A 19,591-nucleotide genomic window follows, 5' to 3' on the forward strand; every position below is an offset into this window, starting at 1 on the left:
CCGTGCACCGTCACACTCAAATATTGGCGATTGGGTAATTATTTGGAGCTAGTTCCTCCCTTGTGCAGTTAGAAATGAACACTAGCTAACATAATATCCCCCCTACCTAACCTAAAAGTCGTGTCTTTACCTACTCACCTAACGGGAGGCTAACGCCCCTCAATGTACATACCATATTAAGACCACAGGTAAAGAGATAGCAAAACTCCTCTGGTGTGAGATAACACGGCATCCTTCGTCGGGTTAGGGGGAGCATGATGTTTAGATGTTCCTATGTGATTTTGTAGGTAATTATTTAACCCCTGTAACCTAAAGATATCATATCCTTATACAGTGTTGTATCTTTTAATGGTAACAGTCTAAAGTGAATTAGTAAAGGATTGGGTAAATTAAAAACTGAATGTCAGGTGGCAAAAAGCTATCATGTACCATCACTGTCCCTCATATATTGATCATAAGTGTAAACCAAGTCTCATCAGCTAGACAAGGTTTATATATTTGTAGCCTTATAAGTTGTCAGTTATTGATTACATTTAAACTTTTTTTTTTTTTTTTTTATTAATTTTACTGGTAACCTTGTAGGTTGTCAATTAATGTATTAATCAAATTTAAACCTTTTTTTAAATTAATTTTTCTGGTAAACATCATGCTAGTGTTTAACATTTTAATGTTAATTTATTCTCTTTACATTACCAACATTTTAAAGCACCATTGCAGCAAGGTTAAAGGCCGTTTGTTCCTCAAATACAAACCCTTTTTCATTACATGAGATACATTCTCAGCGAATGTGGAGTATGCGGAAGTTAAACCTTTATAATAAGGTTTAAGCGGGTGGCCGGTAGTTACCGGCTGGTAGCAGGGAAGTCCTGCACCCTGCTTGCTCACTGACCACTCACTTTGATTGATTGATTGATTGAGAATTTTCTGGCATCCTGACATCTAAGGTCATTGACGTCAACACTCACTTTGATTGCTGCTGGGACTTTATAGTGGAAATATGATTGTGGGAAAGTACAAGTAAAGGACTCGGGTTTGTGAAGTTAAAAAAATTACAAATTATTTCCAAATTTTTTCATTTCAGAGTTGTTCAAAAGCCTTCTTAGGTATGATGTTGCACCCTGGTGTAAGTTAGGTTAGGATATGTTTCTCCCAGACGAGTCTCATTACACTAGCCAATTCCCTGTGTCTGTCACTATTTTTTAGTAACTTGCAATTGCTATTCTTCAGTACCTCCTTTTTTCAAACAAAAATTATAAAAAAAAAGACATGTAAAACCATTGTTCATCAAATATGAAGTTAAAAAGCAGTTTCTAAATTTTGATTATTTCTTATTTTCAGCAGAAGTAGAAGAATTAGTGAGTTTATTCCATATCAGGAGTTGAAACAGATCAAACATGGCACCATCAAAAGTTGTCGTCGTTGGGTCGTGTATGACAGACCTTGTCAGGTAAGTATTATACTCTACCATATTGAAATTTAAATCTTTTTGCAAAATACCTAGATATTTACAAAAATGCAAACTATTGCCTTACCAGTATTTTATCCTGTCTTTGGAAATACAAAACAATTAAGGATTTACTGTACTTGCACAGAGCCTACATCTCTATTCTTCATCAATCTCTGGTTTATTTTTGTTGTGGTTTCCAAGCTACATGTCACTTCAATTAATAATAATTTTTTTGTTTTATTCTTATTCACTTGGATTACTTATGGTGTGTTAATGACATGAAATAGCTGTCTCCTAATCAGGCAGATGAATTGGTGGAACTTAAGATGTACAAACTTGCAGTGAATGTTGACCAGCTTGTCACGATTCTGTCTTCATTGTTTATATATGACAGAAATAATTTACCATGTTTCATTGAGGTCCAAAGGATTGCATGATTTCTGAGATGATTACCTTTTAAAGGCTTTGAATTAATTTTGATGTGTTTACATAGTATATATTGTATTGCAGCCCTATGATACTAAATTTAGAAGTCTGGAGCATTGTAACTCTCACCTTTATCGATCTTGCTTTGACCCCAACATTTATTCTCATTGTAGAGATGAAGTGTGTTGTTTTCATGATCGTGATCATCATCAACATCGTCTCCTACACTTATTGACGCAAAGGGCCTCGGTTAGATTTTGCCAGTCATTTCTATCTTGACTTTTTAAATCAATACTTCTCCATTCATCATCTCCCACTTCATGCTTCATAGTCCTCTGCCATGTAGGCTTAGGTCTTCTAAATCTTCTAGTGCCTTGTGAAGCCCAGTCGAAAGTTTGGTGAATTAATCTCTCTTATGGAGTGTGAAGAGCATACCAAAACCATCTCCATCTACCCCATGATCTCATCCACATATGGCACTCGAGTAATCTCTCGTATAGTTTAATTTATAATCCTGCTTTGGCAAGTTCCTGACAAGTACATACTTGATGGTCACTTGCCTTACCATCATTATGCCCGCCCACTGCACTCTCCTCGCCAACACTCACCTTTCCGAAGAGCTTTTGATCAGCGCTTACCTGTTACTCAAGTAAGTGCTCCGACACAGCGCTCTCCTTTAATGAGCGCCCACATAGAACATCCTGGCGAGCGATTACCTATCCATAAGAAACAGAGAAAAGCAAAGCCAGGTTTTTTTGCTTAAGATAAACAAACCCTTAATCTAAGAACTGGTGCTCCGTTTAAATAACCGCACTTGGGACCAGCTCCTTCACCTCTACCAACTCATAAAAGTACTCTAATTACTCCTCTGGAGCCCACAAGTTTCTGGGTGAGGAGTTCCCCTCCTTCTGATCCAAGACAAAGGAGTGAACAGCAGCTCCTCCATCATACCAAACGCCCCTCTCCCCCGCATGGAACGTCAAGATATGAACAATATCTACGTTCTGAGCCTGCTACCACGGACAGGACCCGGCCTTGGATAGATTGGGGATTATTCTGATCATTCCCCATAAACATAAGAGACATTTACTCCTCCTCCAGGAGATTCTTTCCATCTGAGAATGAGGAGGGGCTCAGGATCTCCAAGAGGGATCTCTCTAACAGACAACTATAATTTGATCCCCCTAGATCTGGATCCGGTAGTTCCGAGCTCTTTGGGACCTAAGGAGCCTCCACCAAGTATGGCTTCCCCAAGGACATGAGACTGACAAAGGAAGTACGGAAGGAAACTACTGTACAGTACTTTGCTTCTAGGGAATTTTTCCTTCCGCCCGAGGGAACGGAAGGATGCAAAAACGGTCCCAAAGAACTAGGCCTCGACTTTGGGGCAAAGAGCGTCCGAGGACCGTCCCATAAACCAGAGCCGGATCATAGCGACCTACCTCCAAAGTCTTACACCTCACACCAGATCCCTGTTGATGACCGTCATCCTCTCTGGGTTCCTAGGGATGTGAGTTTAGATGAAGAATAGCCTTTTGATGACGGTTCAGAGCATTCTGAGGGCAAACTGCAGCAGCTTCCACCAGCCCTAAGATATCTCCCCTTAATAAAAGGGATGCAAACCACGTCTTCCTCCAGGCCCTAGCTTGTATTAGGAAAGTTAATAACTTGAAGGAACCGGGCCTTCCTCCAGCCGAGAGAAAGGACACAGTCCTTGATCTCTTTTACGACACTTCTAGACAAACCAAGGCTATGGTAGCTTTCCCTTGGTCGAAGGGGTTTAGGGGTGCCTGGAAGAGAGCCTAAACACCTATGTTAGGGGATTCTCAATCCTTTTGAGCCATATATTCCTCCCCCTACTTCCTCCACCTTATTTCAGGCAGAGGAAGTTTTGCGACATTGTAGATTACGCCACATCTCTCCGTCTGAATCCAACAATTCTAGCCCTGACACACAACATGCCGTTAGACAGACTTTCCTCCTTGCCAGTAGAATTCTCTGCGGCAGATGAGGCGAACATGGAGCTTGTGGCAAAGTGTTCTTTACAAGCATCATCTTGGATGGACTACTGGTTGGAGACAGTAGGTTACTTGTTCAGGACCGAGGACTTCACCAGTGAACAGAACATGGAAGCTATGTCCATTTTCCTGCTTTCAGGCACTCGGCCCGTAGAATTCCTAACCCACAGTGTCTTCAATCTTTGGGTCAACGGGATATTGAGATGGCGTGACGCAGTCATATCAAAATTCATGAAACGGATACCAAGGAAGGAAGCAATGAGGCTTCGCAACGCACCGATGGATGGCCCCTCTCTCTTTAAAGTGGAGGACATTGAAGCGGTTGCAGAAAATTTGGGGAAAACTAGCAAAGACTTTCAATGGGCTATGCCATCTCGCCCATACTCTGAGGTACCTCAACAACAACAACGCCCCCTATCAGCTAAGGCGTCAAGGACAAAAATCAGGTCCTCAACAGCTTTAATAAGCAGTGCTAAGGAACTAGGCCAAAGACAACCCTTTTGCTCCAGAGGATCCAAGAGAGATAGGAGAGGCAGAAGAAATCAATGTGGTTATACCCATTAGGGGGGATTCTCCTGACCAGTCCACCGTTGAGAGGATCCTGCAGGGTAAATGTCTGAGGTGGATGTTTCACGGGGTCGAGCCTTCGTCAGTCTCCATTGTGCGGGCAGGATATCACGTCCTGTTCACTCTCTTGTTCCCTCTAACCTCCCATCCAGTGATCGCAAGTTCCTTCGCAAAGGGATCCGCAAAGCAACACGCCTTTCAGGCCGAAGTCCAGACCATGCTGGAGAAACTATGCTCTCTAAGAGGTCCGTGACGAGTACCGGGCTTCTAGAGTTGACTCTTTCTCGTAGAGCAGGCTTCTGGAGGCTGGAGACCAGTCATAGACCTCTCAACTTTGAAATAAACTCCGTTCAAGATGGAGACAGCCCAAACGGTCAGACAGGCCGACAGACCAAAAGACTTCTTGATCACTCTGGACCTCTAAGACATTTACTTCCAGATCCCCATTCGTCCAACCTCAACGAAGTACCTAAGGTTCTCCCTCAACAACAAAGTATACCAGTTCAAAGTGCTGTGCTTTGTCCTGTCCAATTCACCATGAGTTTTCACTCAAGTGTTTGCCCTATTTTCAACTTTGGCATACAAGAACGGTATATGACTTCTTCACTGTTTGGATGATTAGCTAATTTTATGAGAATCGAGGGAGCTTCTTCTCCTCCATCGAAACAGAATCCTCGCATTTTGCCAAGATCTGGGGATCATAGTATATCTTGAAAGGTCCTCGCTGCAGCCAACGCAGAATCTGGAGTAATACCTCGGTATTCGGCCACAATTCGTTCCAAAAAGATTGTCAAATACCAATTCGTTTGAATACGGAATCATTATTTCCCATTACAAATAATATAGAAGTGAATAATGCGTTCTAAGTCCCAGTTGATTCGCTAGTAGTATGACATATTAGTATAAAAAAGTGATGTACAAACAGTAAATACAATAAGTCATGAAACTCAATAAAAATGAAAACAGAAGTCCTTTTAACATAAGAAAACTTACCTTTTATGTTGCGATGTGATGACGTAAGTGGATTGCGGTGTGGGGAGGAAGGTTGGAGTTACTGCCGACAGGGGGGTTCCCCTACCTTAAACATGTCTGATAATTGAGGTTTGGGGCTTTTTCCCTTTTCTGTCGCTTTGTGGGAGGTTTTCCTTTAATTAAAAACGGATCCGATGTTTGTTACTTTTACCTTTCTAACAGAATCTTACAAATAGTGAGACATAACATTATCATTAAAAAAGTGTTTTTTCGACAAAAGCTTGAACTTCCCCTTACTTAGCATAGATTACTAGCACCATTTCACAAATAAATGCCTTGCTAATGTCATCACCTTGTAACTATTTCTCTTTTATAGAAATTGGTAACAACTTCTCCACTTCCTCAAGTACCTGAGGCCTTTGCTTTGTCAAAAGTCTCTCCTTTAGCAACATCAGCTTCCTTTATTATTTCTTTATTCTTTAAAATCACTGATATCATCGACTTAGCCATCGAGTATTCGAGAGCAAGATCCGAAACACTCATTCCGTTTTCGTGCATGGAAATAATTTCCTTCTCCAGTTCAGTAGTAGTTCTCACTTTTTTCTTTTTACTTGGCCACTTGCACTTTTCTTTGGACCCATATTTAAGTGCTGATAAATCAAAATGAATAAAAGAGGCTGCAAAACAAACATATACCACAGTGTAATATAAAAAATGAGGCAGAGCATGTCTTTACATTCATCCGAAAGAATAGCCAAAGCCTAGTTGATGGCGTTCAGCTTGGCGGGCTTTTACTCGCACTGCTTGAGTACTGTACCGAATATTTATTTTTGAACGGGCATTTTTCCCTCAAACTTTTGGTCAAAAACCAATTTGTTCAAGCTTAGAGAAGTTCAAATACCGAGGTTTTAATGTATACTGTACTTAGGGATGAACATCGACACAAATCTCAGCAAAGTCTTCCCATCCTTAGCAAGAATGGAAAGAATGAAACGAGTAGCAGGACCATTTCTGAAATGGGACGAACTGCCAGCACATCATTGGCAGAAACTCCTGAGAAATCTCACCTCCCTGGAGGCTCTGGTTCCCAAGTCGTCTCCACACCCGAACACTCCAGTGGCAGCTGAAAACATTCTGGTCTCAGCACAAAGACCCTCTGGATCTTCTAATACCAATACTGTGGATTGGATTACTCTCAAGCTTCATGCTTCTGGGCAATCGATTGGAAGGGAAAGTCATGGTAGAAGGTAAGGCTGTATACACGATCATTACAGAATATTGGTTTCATTTGTTTTTATCCAGATTAGCTACTTATCAAAGTCTTTCTTAAAATTGTACCTTAAGCAGAGATAAAGAACTTGGTTGACCTTACCATGTGACATGTGTGTACTGTTTGAAACTTAGGGGTAGTATGTATGTGGGGACAGACACTACAGTAAATTGTTTTTAGTTCGGGTAGGTAGGGGAGCATTTGCATATCAACGGACCTGAGCTCCCGCATGCATAGAAAATGGGTATATGCTTCCCATTAATAGGCATCTGTGAGCCGTGGCTGTCGTACTATGTAACCCATGTCCTTTGGCAAAACTCCTTCACAGAATCACCACCTAACCTACAAGCTGTGTCGTTACCTACTGTATTTAACTAACAAGGGTGGTTAGGCCCCCCTTAGACTGTTGCATGCTTAGCTTACCCTATTCTCTCCCAAAGTAATAAATTTGGGTGAACTAAATTCACCTAATATATATTGATAGAAACAAATACAGTATAGCTGTTCTTGATATTAATCGAAGTCACTGAAGTCTGATATGGGGTGTTCATAGGTTGTGGGACAGCCATGAAACTTTATCAATTAGGAAAATGTTGATCATTCCAATAAAGATAGGATAGTGTTATAGGATTTAACTAGAACAAAACAAGCCTTCTTACTTTTATGTTAGCATCTCTATGAAGTGATGACGATGAACACAAGTTGACCAGAAAATACTATGTATGTAATTTACCGTTTTAAGATAGAAATGGAAGATACTGTAATGCATAGTACTGGAGTAGATTGACTTTTTTTTTTTTTTTGTAAAGTGTCTGTTGTCTAAATATGAATTTGTTTATATATTGAGGCATTTGATAAAAGCAATCCCAGTTGGCTGTGGGGCTGTTAATCCTTTGATGGGCCTTGATACTCCTATTGTTTCAAAGGTAATATTTTGAATTGAATCCTTCATTAACTTTGTTAATGTGGTTGTGGTTATTTTACTTTTATTGGTGGTGTTATACGGTTATTGATACGACAACTGTTATTTCATCTATTTTCAATGGAGCTGTTGTTGTTTATTTGAAAGTTAGAAACATCACTAAAATAGTCATCAAGTCATGTACCGTTTGCCAGCTATGTAGGAATGTGCTAAGAGTGATGACTGTAATTGCGAACAAGGTCATTCCCACTGAGTAAACAATTTGTTTCAGCCAGATATTGAAGAATGGTCCCATTTGATTGAGGTACTTTTAATCTTCCAGTGAGCAAAACTTGAACCTCTATTCTTTAAATGGACCCATTTGGACCACTTTTTCTCAATCGTTCCTTTTATTGTTTTGATTGTTAAATGGGTTAGTTTCCATCGGCAATGAAATCTATCCCTCCCGATATTCAACACATTTACTCATGTGGGAATTGTAATTACGGGGACACAATTATGCCTTACCCGCCAGAGATACATCCTATTATAGACTTTCTTACATACTGGGGATTGGAAGCCCCCCTTCTCCCAGCTAATATCTTAAAGAAAGCTAAAAATAGCCAGTGACATTTAATAGAGAATTGTACTAATAGTTGGTTGAACTTGACAGTTGTATTCCCTAACATCTCTACTGGCAATACAAACCTGTCCACCCAAAATATGATTTTATCGATATAGTAAACAGTGCTTTAGAATCAGATATAGCTTTTATTACCAGACCTAGATTTCCAGAAGTCGCTGAATAATGAGGTATCTCCTAACTTGTTGGGAGAGTTTGACCCTCTGGATCCCACAACTAATTGCCCCAAGATGCCCAGAAGTCATAGAAAATTCAGGATGCTTTCTAACTCGGTATGGCAGGTCATTACCTTAATTGGTGTCATAAGTCATAGGAAATGCTGAAATTAACTCCGGCCTAACTTTGCACACCAGGGCCTGCCCGTTTCTTGTTTAGCAGTGTATTGTGGGCATGGGAGTAAGTGGCAAAGGAATCAGTGACTCAGATGTTTTCCTCAGAATTTTATCTGTATTAGTTTCATTTCTCTCCATTTTCCACTTATTGGTCTTTGGTGTGTTATACAGTAAACTCTCCATAACCACAGCCAATTGAGTGCTTGTGGAATTCCATAGTTAATAGGCTAGATAAACTCTACGATTGTTTGGAAATTCCTTCTATAGAACATAGTTCTGTACTGCACATTATAATATGCTTTACAATACACTTATGTATATGAAAGTATACTACCTAGCATTATTTATAATGCCTATAGCACACTAGTACTGTATAAAGCACTGTACCATACACATATGTATATGAAAGTACACTACATAGCATTAATAATAATACCTATAACACGCTACTGTATAGTACTACATAAATCACTGTACAATACATTTATGTACTTTTTACATCCACAACACCATACTGTCAAAATCCTTCAGTAAACTATGCTCTACTTTTAAAAAAGCTTGAGAAATTTAAACTACAGTACATTAACATTTTATAAGTATAATACTGTACATATTCTAAACACATTACATACAGTACTAGTAGCTGCAACACTCGGATGCCATGAAGAGTGGCTTGGGGATCACAGCAGGTGCATCTGGATCTGTCACTGGACGAAAGTTTAGACATGGATGGTATTGAGGAGACAAAACTGGTAGCAGGAGCTGTAGGTAGTTGTGACTTGACAGCAGACGACAACGATGGTACTGCTTAGTCAGCTGACTATTGATGGTGTTGGTTTTTTTTTAACTTTCTCTAGCAAAGGTAGCACAGCACCCATGATTCCTGTAGTCACAATATTGTTCCAATCGTGGTTCACATTTACTCGTTTTGTCTTTTAAATCACAGGTCATTCTAAAGTCATAGTATGTGGCTCTTATCATATTTGGTTTCCAGTTGTCTTGCATAAACATCACAAACCAAGCTGTTTTGAAGTACTTTTTTTCTTTTTTTAAATGAATGTGCAGTTGGACAGGAATTACTGACACACCTTGCTTAAGAAATGTTTCTTGTCGCACCCTTACTGAGCAGCGAGTAACCAAACGGGTCATATAGGAAGAGATGGCAGAGTTGGTGAGTGGACTGCAAGCTTTGCAGTTACGGATTATTGGCACACTTCCTCAGAGCAAGGTGTACTTATAAAAACACTTGTTTCCAAATTGTAATTGTCATATACTCGAGTAAGGATATTTGGGTACTGTATATTGTCAAAGACTTCATCTTACAGATAGTAAACTAGTAAAAGACCTGGTACAACAGTCAAAGCTAAGATTTATATGCATCTTTTAGTTTCTGTTTGGTGAAAGTATGTTGTAGATTCATTACATTAGTGAGAGTGAAGCTGTACGTTACGGTTAACTTATGCAATGTAATCTCAAACTTTTTATTGTTAAACAATTGTTTTATATATTTCAGACCAGGATGCAGAGCCTGGCACCATCTCCCGAAGCTGCATACAAAAGTATACGAGAAGGTTTAGTCAAAATGGTCAATTCGAAAGGGATTATGAGGCCGTTGGGTGGTGTGAATGCTGTGATCATTGGTGCTGGACCTGCTCATGCTTTGTATTTTTCTGCGTACGAGGGAATCAAGACAAAATTCAGTACCAATAACTGTTCAAAATCATATTGTTAATGGTAAGTAGAAGTTTATTAGGTGTACAATTTATGCTGTATTATAGTTATTATTATTGCAAGCTGAGCTACAACCCTGGTTGGAAAAGCAAAATGCTATAAGCCCAAGGGCTCCAACAGGGAAAATTACCCAGTGAGGAGAGGAAATAGATACAATATTTTAAAACCAGTAACAATATCAAAATAAATCTTTCATATATAAACCATAAATGATTTAGAAAAAAAATAAGAGGAAGAGGCAATAAGATAGAATAGTGTTCTCATGTATACCCTCAAGCAAGAGAACTCTTACCCCAAGACAGTGAAAGACCTTGGCACAGAGACTACAGCAAGACTAGAGAATAGATATAAGGTTAGGGGAAAACTTTATAACGTACCATGTGCATTTGTGCAACTGTGGGGTTTTCCCTCTGTGCTGAAGTCTCCTTGTTCCCAGTCAACATTATGAATCCAAAGAAACTTAAGATTTAAGATTGAAGGAGATTTTTTGTTTTATTGATTTGCTGAATGCAATAGTGAATTAGTTCATTATTGTCTGTTTTATGTTGGTGGTTGCAAGCAATAACTGAAAGAAGGTAAAGATGGACACGTACATAGGCTCAAAGAGTAGAAAAAAGTTCACGTGCTGTATGTTTGTAAAGTAAAGTTTCACAGCTAGAAGAGTTGAAAGTATTTTCCTAACAAATACTTCACTGAAGGTGGTCAGCTAATTATTCACTTTTGACTTCGTCTGAAAGCAGTATGCTAGTACTCTTGTTGCCTCTCAGATTTTGGAGGTGTTAATAGTTTTTCCATTCCCTTACTAAATAATTGATGTGTTTAGTAAACCTAAAATAATTGATAGAAAGTATAAAGATATGCAGTTTTCCAGATAAAGCCGCAGGTGTTACATATTCTTGCAATTTTGCCATTGATCTCATCATCCTTTTGGGTGCCATGAGCGTTCAGAAATGTTCTCTTGCTGTGTGTTGCTGTACAGCAATGACAACAACCTGAACCTAGAATGTTGGTGTTCCTTTAGCATCAATGGTGCTCTGTCAGCAAGAGAAATTTGTTTTGCCACCTCCAGGATTTCAAAAGCTGCCCCCTGTAGTATCGCCTTGATTTCTGCTTCTCCCATGGAGGCGTTGAAATGTGTGTGCTGTTTTTGAAAAGTCCCCTGTGACCTCTTTCTCCTTGGGAGTGCCACTGTTGGTGGTGAGACCTCGACCCCAAAGAAGACTGGTAGGCAAGAAGAATCGTATGCACTCCTCCGCCTAGTTCTTCCTCATCCTTTGTCTTGCCCTTGTTAGATTCTTCCTATACTGCCTCCTCTTAGAAGAAGTTATCAAAGAAGTCTAGGACGACCAACTAACAGGAGTTGTGTAAGTTTCGACTGATCCCTCCCTACTTAAACCAGAGAGAGACTTTGCAGTATTGAGAACTAACTTGGATCTGGAAGGCATCTTGGTTCATGATACAGTGGCTTGCGCTCCTGGTATCAATGCTCAGTCTTTTACCGAAACAAGCAGGCTTTCTGTTGATTGAGATAAAGGGCCCAACCCTTCTTTCCCCCTTTTCCTGGATGCTCAAACTCTCTCTCTTCTAGAGAGGAGTGGTTCAGTACCGAGGCAACCCAAACTGGTAAGCTGTCTCTATGTGCAGTAAGGGGATGTGCTCTACTCTATCAATATTTGGGGTATCTTGTCGAATCAAGCATGCACCATGTCATCCCTTCCTTTAAACGGATGGTCGAGGTACACCTCTGTATCTCTCCATAAGGATACTGTACTTTCGTTCCGAAAGAAGAGAAATTTGCTCTTTGTGGTGTGAAAGGAACTAGCGATTGGTTTCCTTGCTTTTACAACTGACTGGGCATTCCCTTAAGTGAATGGGATTAGGAAATCGATCCTCAGTGTACTTGTGGTTGGTCACTGCATGTTCTCCTTGGGAGGTCCTTGGGTAACTCTTCCATTTGTATATTCTTTCCCCGTGTGGCCAATCCATGCACTGGGAAGATCCCATGTACTTGCGCTACCTGTAAGTTCTATCATAAAGCATAAAATCGCACAACACACCTGTGTGCTACTCAATGCCTCGCACGCTTTCATGCTCCTCAGAGGCTTTAAAGTACAGTACTGTATACTGTACTTTTCAGTCTATGGGTGCGTAATGGCGAAGGCAATCCTGTTGTTGAGTTTAAGCAATTGGGCTTAGTAAGAAGCATTTGTAGAAAAGAATAATTTTATTTCATTTCATGTAAAGCTTGTTTTTTTGAAGCATACTGTATTGCCTTCTTCCTGTACTGAAACTTAGCTTCTTAGGCACCATGATTATAGGTAAAAATCACAAAGGAAATGTGAGAAAAGGAAGAAGATAAGCACTGTTAATAACAGACCAAACAGAGGACAACCACATGATACACACAAGAACAGAGAACTGAGCACTCGACACTCAATGGCGTAATGTTTACTTCGTGTGTCGAAATAAAATTCGGGTGTAGAGTAAAAAATTTGCTCAAATTTTACTTCGGATGTTGGAAAATTCGGATGTAGTTATTGTTGAAGTTCTCAAATATATTGTGGTAGAGTTTAGTTTTCTTATTAATAGAGCTTTATTGTGTGTAATTTCATTTTTTTTTTCATGCTTAAATGGTCAATGCACAAATTGTTTTCATTATATGTAAATTAAATATTAGTGCTTGCAAACCGTAATGCTCTAGTTCCTTATGCGCTTTAATATTTTTGTAACAATTATGTTAACTTAACCTCACTTTGTGATACATATCTGGTGGTAAAATGAAAAAGTGACCATTATTTTGCCATGAACATTGTGGAATATTGTTAGGTTCTTAGCCATCATAAGGACACTTATGAATGGCTTTTGTAGTTGTAAAATGTTTTCAGTCACTGTGGAGGTTTTTCATAATTTTTGTTATCATTGTGTACAGACCCGTCAAAATATTCTCTGTTAATGAGGAGTCGGCAGCACTGATACAAGATTCTTCAATACTCTTGGAGAAGCTTCAGGCCCAGGGAGGTTTAATCTTTTCCAGTATTGTTGTTAATCTCAAATGTACAGAAGGCTATTTAATATTGGAAATATATTTACATTTTATAACGATGTCGTTTTATTTCCCATTATATATTCTCTCATTCCATATGTACAGTATTTATTTCCTGAAGAGATGCCCATTGTATGAGGAAATATGGTAACTATATTCATGTGCTACATTCACTTTTAGTAAACTTTAGTATATTCTTTCCAGAGTAAATTCATTGTAAAATTTTACTGAAAATGGTGCAGACACTAAATTTCTCATCCTGTATGGAGAGTTTTCTTTATCTTACTATATGCTTGTGATACAATTTATCAGTGACACGGTCAATGTTCCCTATTCTTTGTCTCCATAAAGGAGTATAATGCCATCAGTACACCTCGAGTGTTGTAGTTAGGGTATTTGCAACATTACTTCAGCTCCTAGCTGCACATTACTTTTTTCTTTGTAAATGTACATTGAGTATGGCAGGCTCTGGTCTGTGTAGCCCAAATTCGTAAATCCAATTGAGTATTGCATATTCCTTAAGTTGTGATGCCATTCGTAGTCAATCTTTCTATGCTGGAGATGTGATTATTTTCCTGGCTCTTTATCAGTTAAAACTGTAGAATTTTCAAAGATGATAAATTCTAACTTGCCAATGATGGGGATTCGAGAACCGATGGTGCCAGTCTGAATTTCAGTCCGTGAGTGCAGTACTGTACTACAGTGTCCGAAGAGAATTTTTTCAAACTGCATAATTCCGTCCTAAAGTTATCCATGATTTGACCTATTCAAGATTATTCCATATCCTGCATGCTTACTGCAACAAAGATTCTGTTTAAGTAAGGCTACACTTGAACTGAATTTTCCTTTTTTGAAATTTTTATTTTTCTGTAATCCTTTGATCCATTTCTGCACTCATGTTCAGCCTTTTATTATTCCTCTATTATATGCTCTTCTAGCCATCATACTATCCAACCTCTATAAACTATTATTACCTCCACCAACGAAGTTGGAAGAAAGTTATCTTTTCAGCCTTGTTTATTTGTAAATACCTTCCTAGCCACAATTTTAATTGTAGAGTAATGAAACTTGCAAGCATTACTGTTATGTAGAAAGCTGGAAATAATTAAATTTTGGAAGGTCAAGGTCACGGTCGGGCAAAATGTCCAATTCATGTAATCAGCCATAACTTGGGACATGTTGTCACAGAGACATCAAACTTGGTTCATCTTTGAGTGTATGAAAATCCACGCCAACTAATACGTTAAGGTCAATGTCGAGAAAAAAGCTGTCTTTGAAATTGTCACAAATACAGTACTTGATTTTTTAGGTGCGAAGGATTGCTGTTGGTTTAAAATCGTCGCAAATACATGATTTTTTTTTATTTAATAGGTTATACGGTTCTCTGTACTGTATTGTGAATGACTGAATCACCGAAGATGTGTCCCATCTATATCAAGGGATAACTGTACATTTTTAACATTCATCAATTTGTTTAGTCCATGACTAACCCTTTAATTCATGGGATAACGAAACGCAGATTGTTTTTTTTGTTTTTTTCGAGTTTCATCATATTTCACTTTAAATTGTTTTATTATATGTACCTTTTGAATATTTGTAACTTTATAAATATATTTTAACCAACCCTTTTGTTCACAGGATAACCAAGTTAAGATTGTTTTGTAAGTTAATCCCTTCATATTTGACTTCTATTCTTTTGATTAACCTTTTGTCTATGAGCTAAAGTTTTTCATCATTTAGCTTTGCACATCTTTCTAAGATGGCCTTACAAAGATTGTGTAAATTTTGTGAATATATGCATCGGATAGGTTTATGTGACCACTGATTTGAACTAAATTCCCTTATGATTTTATCTTGTATAAAATGGTATTAAGAGTCCACATTAAATTATCAGGTAAACTTCTAATGTTAATTATATATACTCATTTGAGTTCATATAAAATGCAATAAAATTATTCATTTCAAACAATTGTATCGATAAGATGTAGAGTTAAAGAAACTCCAAGTCCCAGATGCACGTGACCCTTTCAATTTTCATTTTCTGGGCTGTTGAAGTGAACGATCCTTGTTCTAAGGTGAGACCCTATAGTCCTCATGCATTATCGTCTTTAATTATCATTCAGAAGTTTCAGTTGGGGTGGATTATCCCATACTGGCTGTAGTGCCTGAACACTTGTGGTATTTGGACTGACAAATCCAATATAGAGAGATCTCTTAGCTTAAAATCGTGTGGCAGTTGACATAATCACTGTAGTTTTATAACTTGTTTGGTGTGGGAGTTGCTCCAATCACCCAGGGTTAGGATCTGTTGTAGATACCTGATTGCAGGGAGATCTTCCCAGAAGTCATTTCACCCACTTCATTTTCCGCACAGTAGTAATAAGAAACTATTTCAACATTCTCTCTCTCTCTCTCTCTCTCTCTCTCTCTCTCTCTCTCTCTCTCTCTCTCTCTCTCTCTCTCTCTCTCTCTCTCTCTCTCTCAACCCTTCCATGGTGGTTATCATCATTAGACCTGCAAATACCTTCTGATGTTATACAGCTGTTAGCATCTATGAACATATATGCAGTCCTTATGAATCACAAGGCAGAAAATAACTTGTTGTATAGGCCAACATGATTTAATCTACTACTGTACTGTAATTGGTATACCCAAATTTTCAACTGTGCTACACAAGGTAATAGAAGAGTTAGAGGACCGAGGCTTACATGGCTGAGGACTATGAAGCGTGAAGTAGGAAATGATGAATGGAGAAGTATTGACTTAAAAGCTCAAGATAGAGACGACTGGTGAAATCTAACCAAGGCCCTTTGTGTCAGTAGGTATGGGAGAGGATGAGGTCAATTGGTATACCCTGTACAGTATTTTATAATTCTTGTTCGAACAAAGTTTTTAAAGTTTCTTTTAATAGAATTTTTCCACAATTTTAGGATAGTTTTGTTAATAAGGTTTGTGTGTATTTGAGAGAGAGATGAAGGAATAAAATGTAGGCTTACTGAGAAATAGAGCATGTTTTATGATATCTTTATATAACATATGAAATCAGATGTAACTCTATGAATTCTATGAAGGGAGAAAGTGAGTTATTCTGAGTGATGAATTACATATTACATTATATTTCAGATATTTGGTGTGTTCTTTTGACCATGATTGGTGTTTATTATAATACCTGTGTATGTGACCTTTCAAAAATGACTGCTAGATATTTAGATATGTAAGCACACACCTGTGGCCGCGGGGGCATAAAACAATTAGAATAGCGCCAACGTTATCCCTGCGTGTCGTAAGAGGCGACTAAAAGGGACGGGACGAGGGGGCTGGGAACCCCCTCTCCTGTAAAAGTATCCTGTGAGACAGCAACAAAGAGATGGAGCTGGGGGGAGAGTGACTGCTCCCCGCACTCTAGTTTTGGGGTGTTTGAATGTGCGTGGATGTAGTACGATAGAGAGTAAAAGATGTGAGATTGGAAGTATGTTTAGAAGTAGAAGGATGGATATATTGGCCTTGTGTGAGACAAAGATGAAAGGAAAGGGTGAAGTGATGTTTGGTGAAATGTCTGGTAGAGTGTCTGGGATTGAAAGGGGAAGAGCGAGAGAGGGTGTGGCTTTATTGTTGAGTGAATGGATGACAGGTAAAGTAGTGGAATGGAAGGAGATATCATCTAGGTTAATGTGGGTAAGGGTTAGGTTGGGTAGGGAATGTTGGGCGTTTGTCAGTGCGTATGGGCCAGGTAGTGAGAAAAGTGAAGAAGAGCGGAATGAGTTCTGGAATGAATTAACTAGGTGTGTAGAAGGACTGGGTAGAAGGAATTATGTAGTTGTTATGGGTGACTTAAATGCTAGAGTGGGTGCTGGAGAGGTAGAAGGTGTCATTGGGAAATATGGCGTACCAGGTGAAAATGAGAGTGGTGAGAGACTGGTAGATATGTGTGTTGAACAAGAGATGGTAATTAGTGCTAGCTTTTTTAAAAAGAAAGATAAAAATAAGTATACATGGGTAAGAGTGGCAAATGGAAGAGTAGTAGATAGGGCATTAATGGATTATGTGTTGATAACTAAAAGAATGTTTGGAAGATTGAAAGACGTGCACGTGTTTAGGGGTATGGCAAACGGTATGTCTGATCATTTTTTGGTGAAAGGAAAATTAGTTGTAGCAAAAGAGTGGGGGAATAGAGTAGGTGGATGTAAAAGGGAGCTAGTGAGGGGTTGAAGAGCTAATAAAACCGGGGGTAAAAAGTAAATATCAGGAAAGGTTGAAAATGGCATATGACGAGGTGAGAGTAAGAGAAACTGGTAATTTAGAGGAGGAGTGGAAGTTAGCAAAAGAAAATTTTGTTGGGATTGCAAGTGATGTATGTGGCAAGAAGGTTGTTGGAGGCAGCATGAGGAAGGGCAGTGAATGGTGGAATGAAGGAGTGAAGGTAAAAGTGGAAGAGAAAAAGAGGGCTTTTGAAGAATGGCTGCAGAGTAATAGTATAGAGAAGTATGAAAAATATAGAGAGGAAAAGGTGGAAGTAAAGCGCAAGGTACGTGAGGCAAAGAGGGCAGCTGACCTGAGGTGGGGTCAGGGACTGGGTCAGTCATATGAAGAGAATAAGAAGAAGTTTTGGAAAGAAGTGAAGAGAGTAAGGAAGGCCGGCGCAAGAATTGAAGAGACAGTGAAAGATGGAAATGGAAGGTTGTTAAAAGGAGAGGAGGCAAGGAAAAGGTGGGCGGAATATTTTGAAAGTTTGCTGAATGTTGAGGATGATAGGGAGGCAGATATAATTGCGGTTCCAGGTGTTGAGGTGCCAGTGATGGGAGATGAGAATGAGAGAGAGATTACAATAGAGGAAGTGAGGAGAGCACTAGATGAAACGAGAGTAGGAAAAGCATCGGGTATGGATGGTGTGAAAGCTGAGATGTTGAAGGAAGGGGGTGTGACTGTACTTGAATGGTTGGTGAGATTGTTTAATGTGTGTTTTGTGTTGTCAATGGTACCAGTAGATTGGGTCTGTGCATGTATTGTACCACTATATAAGGGTAAGGGAGATGTGCATGAGTGTTGTAATTCAAGAGGTATTAGTTTGTTGAGTGTAGTTGGAAAAGTGTATGGTAGAATACTGATTAATAGGATTAAGGATAAAACAGAGAATGCAATCTTGGAAGTACAGGGTGGTTTTAGAAGAGGTAGGGGTTGTATGAATCAGATTTTTACAGTTAGGCAGATATGCGAGAAATATTTAGCAAAAGGTAAGGAGGTGTATGTTGCGTTTATGGATCTGGAGAAAGCATATGATAGAGTTGATAGGGAAGCAATGTGGAATGTGATGAGGTTATATGGAGTTGGTGGAAGGTTGTTGCAAGCAGTGAAAAGTTTCTACACAGGTAGTAAAGCATGTGTTAGAATAGGAAATGAGGTGAGCGATTGGTTTCCGGTGAGAGTGGGGCTGAGACAGGGATGTGTGATGTCGCCGTGGTTGTTTAACTTGTATGTTGATGGAGTGGTGAGAGAGGTGAATGCTAGAGTGCTTGGACGAGGATTAAAACTGGTAGGCGAGAATGATCATGAATGGGAGGTAAATCAGTTGTTGTTTGCGGATGATACTGTACTGGTAGCAGACACAGAAGAGAAGCTTGACCGACTAGTGACAGAATTTGGAAGGGTGTGTGAGAGAAGGAAGTTGAGAGTTAATGTGGGTAAGAGTAAGGTTATGAGATGTACGAGAAGGGAAGGTGGTGCAAGGTTGAATGTCATGTTGAATGGAGAGTTACTTGAGGAGGTGGATCAATTTAAGTACTTGGGGTCTGTTGTTGCAGCAAATGGTGGAGTGGAAGCAGATGTACGTCAGAGAGTGAATGAAGGTTGCAAAGTGTTGGGGGCAGTTAAGGGAGTAGTAAAAAATAGAGGATTGGGCATGAATGTAAAGAGAGTTCTATATGAGAAAGTGATTGTACCAACTGTGATGTATGGATCGGAGTTGTGGGGAATGAAAGTGATGGAGAGACAGAAATTGAATGTGTTTGAGATGAAGTGTCTGAGGAGTATGGCTGGTGTATCTCGAGTAGATAGGGTTAGGAACGAAGTGGTGAGGGTGAGAACGGGTGTAAGAAATGAGTTAGCGGCTAGAGTGGATATGAATGTGTTGAGGTGGTTTGGCCATGTTGAGAGAATGGAAAATGGCTGTCTGCTAAAGAAGGTGATGAATGCAAGAGTTGATGGGAGAAGTACAAGAGGAAGGCCAAGGTTTGGGTGGATGGAT

The 19,591-nt window shown here is 39.2% G+C and overlaps 2 protein-coding genes across 3 annotated transcripts in view; one reads left to right on the top strand and one right to left on the bottom strand.

The window, feature by feature from the left end:
- The window catches only part of LOC137645587 (Parkinson disease protein 7 homolog), a 420,232-nt gene that overhangs the window by 326,965 nt on the left and 73,676 nt on the right, over positions 1-19,591 (bottom strand). The window lies entirely within an intron of this gene.
- Positions 1-19,591, top strand: part of LOC137646145 (mitoferrin-1-like) — a 98,271-nt gene that overhangs the window by 40,049 nt on the left and 38,631 nt on the right. Inside the window, exon 4 of one of the 2 annotated variants that reach the window (XM_068379352.1) lies at positions 10,090-10,313. The exons of the other annotated variant lie outside the window; for it this stretch is intronic. Within the exon in view, the coding sequence (XP_068235453.1) occupies positions 10,090-10,308 (219 nt within the window). The 3' untranslated portion in view covers positions 10,309-10,313. Of the gene's footprint in view, positions 1-10,089; positions 10,314-19,591 lie in introns of those variants that run through there. 2 annotated transcript variants of the gene reach the window in all.

Source organism: Palaemon carinicauda, chromosome 8, assembly GCF_036898095.1.
Source record: "Palaemon carinicauda isolate YSFRI2023 chromosome 8, ASM3689809v2, whole genome shotgun sequence".
Classification (NCBI taxonomy): Eukaryota; Metazoa; Arthropoda; class Malacostraca; order Decapoda; family Palaemonidae; genus Palaemon; species Palaemon carinicauda.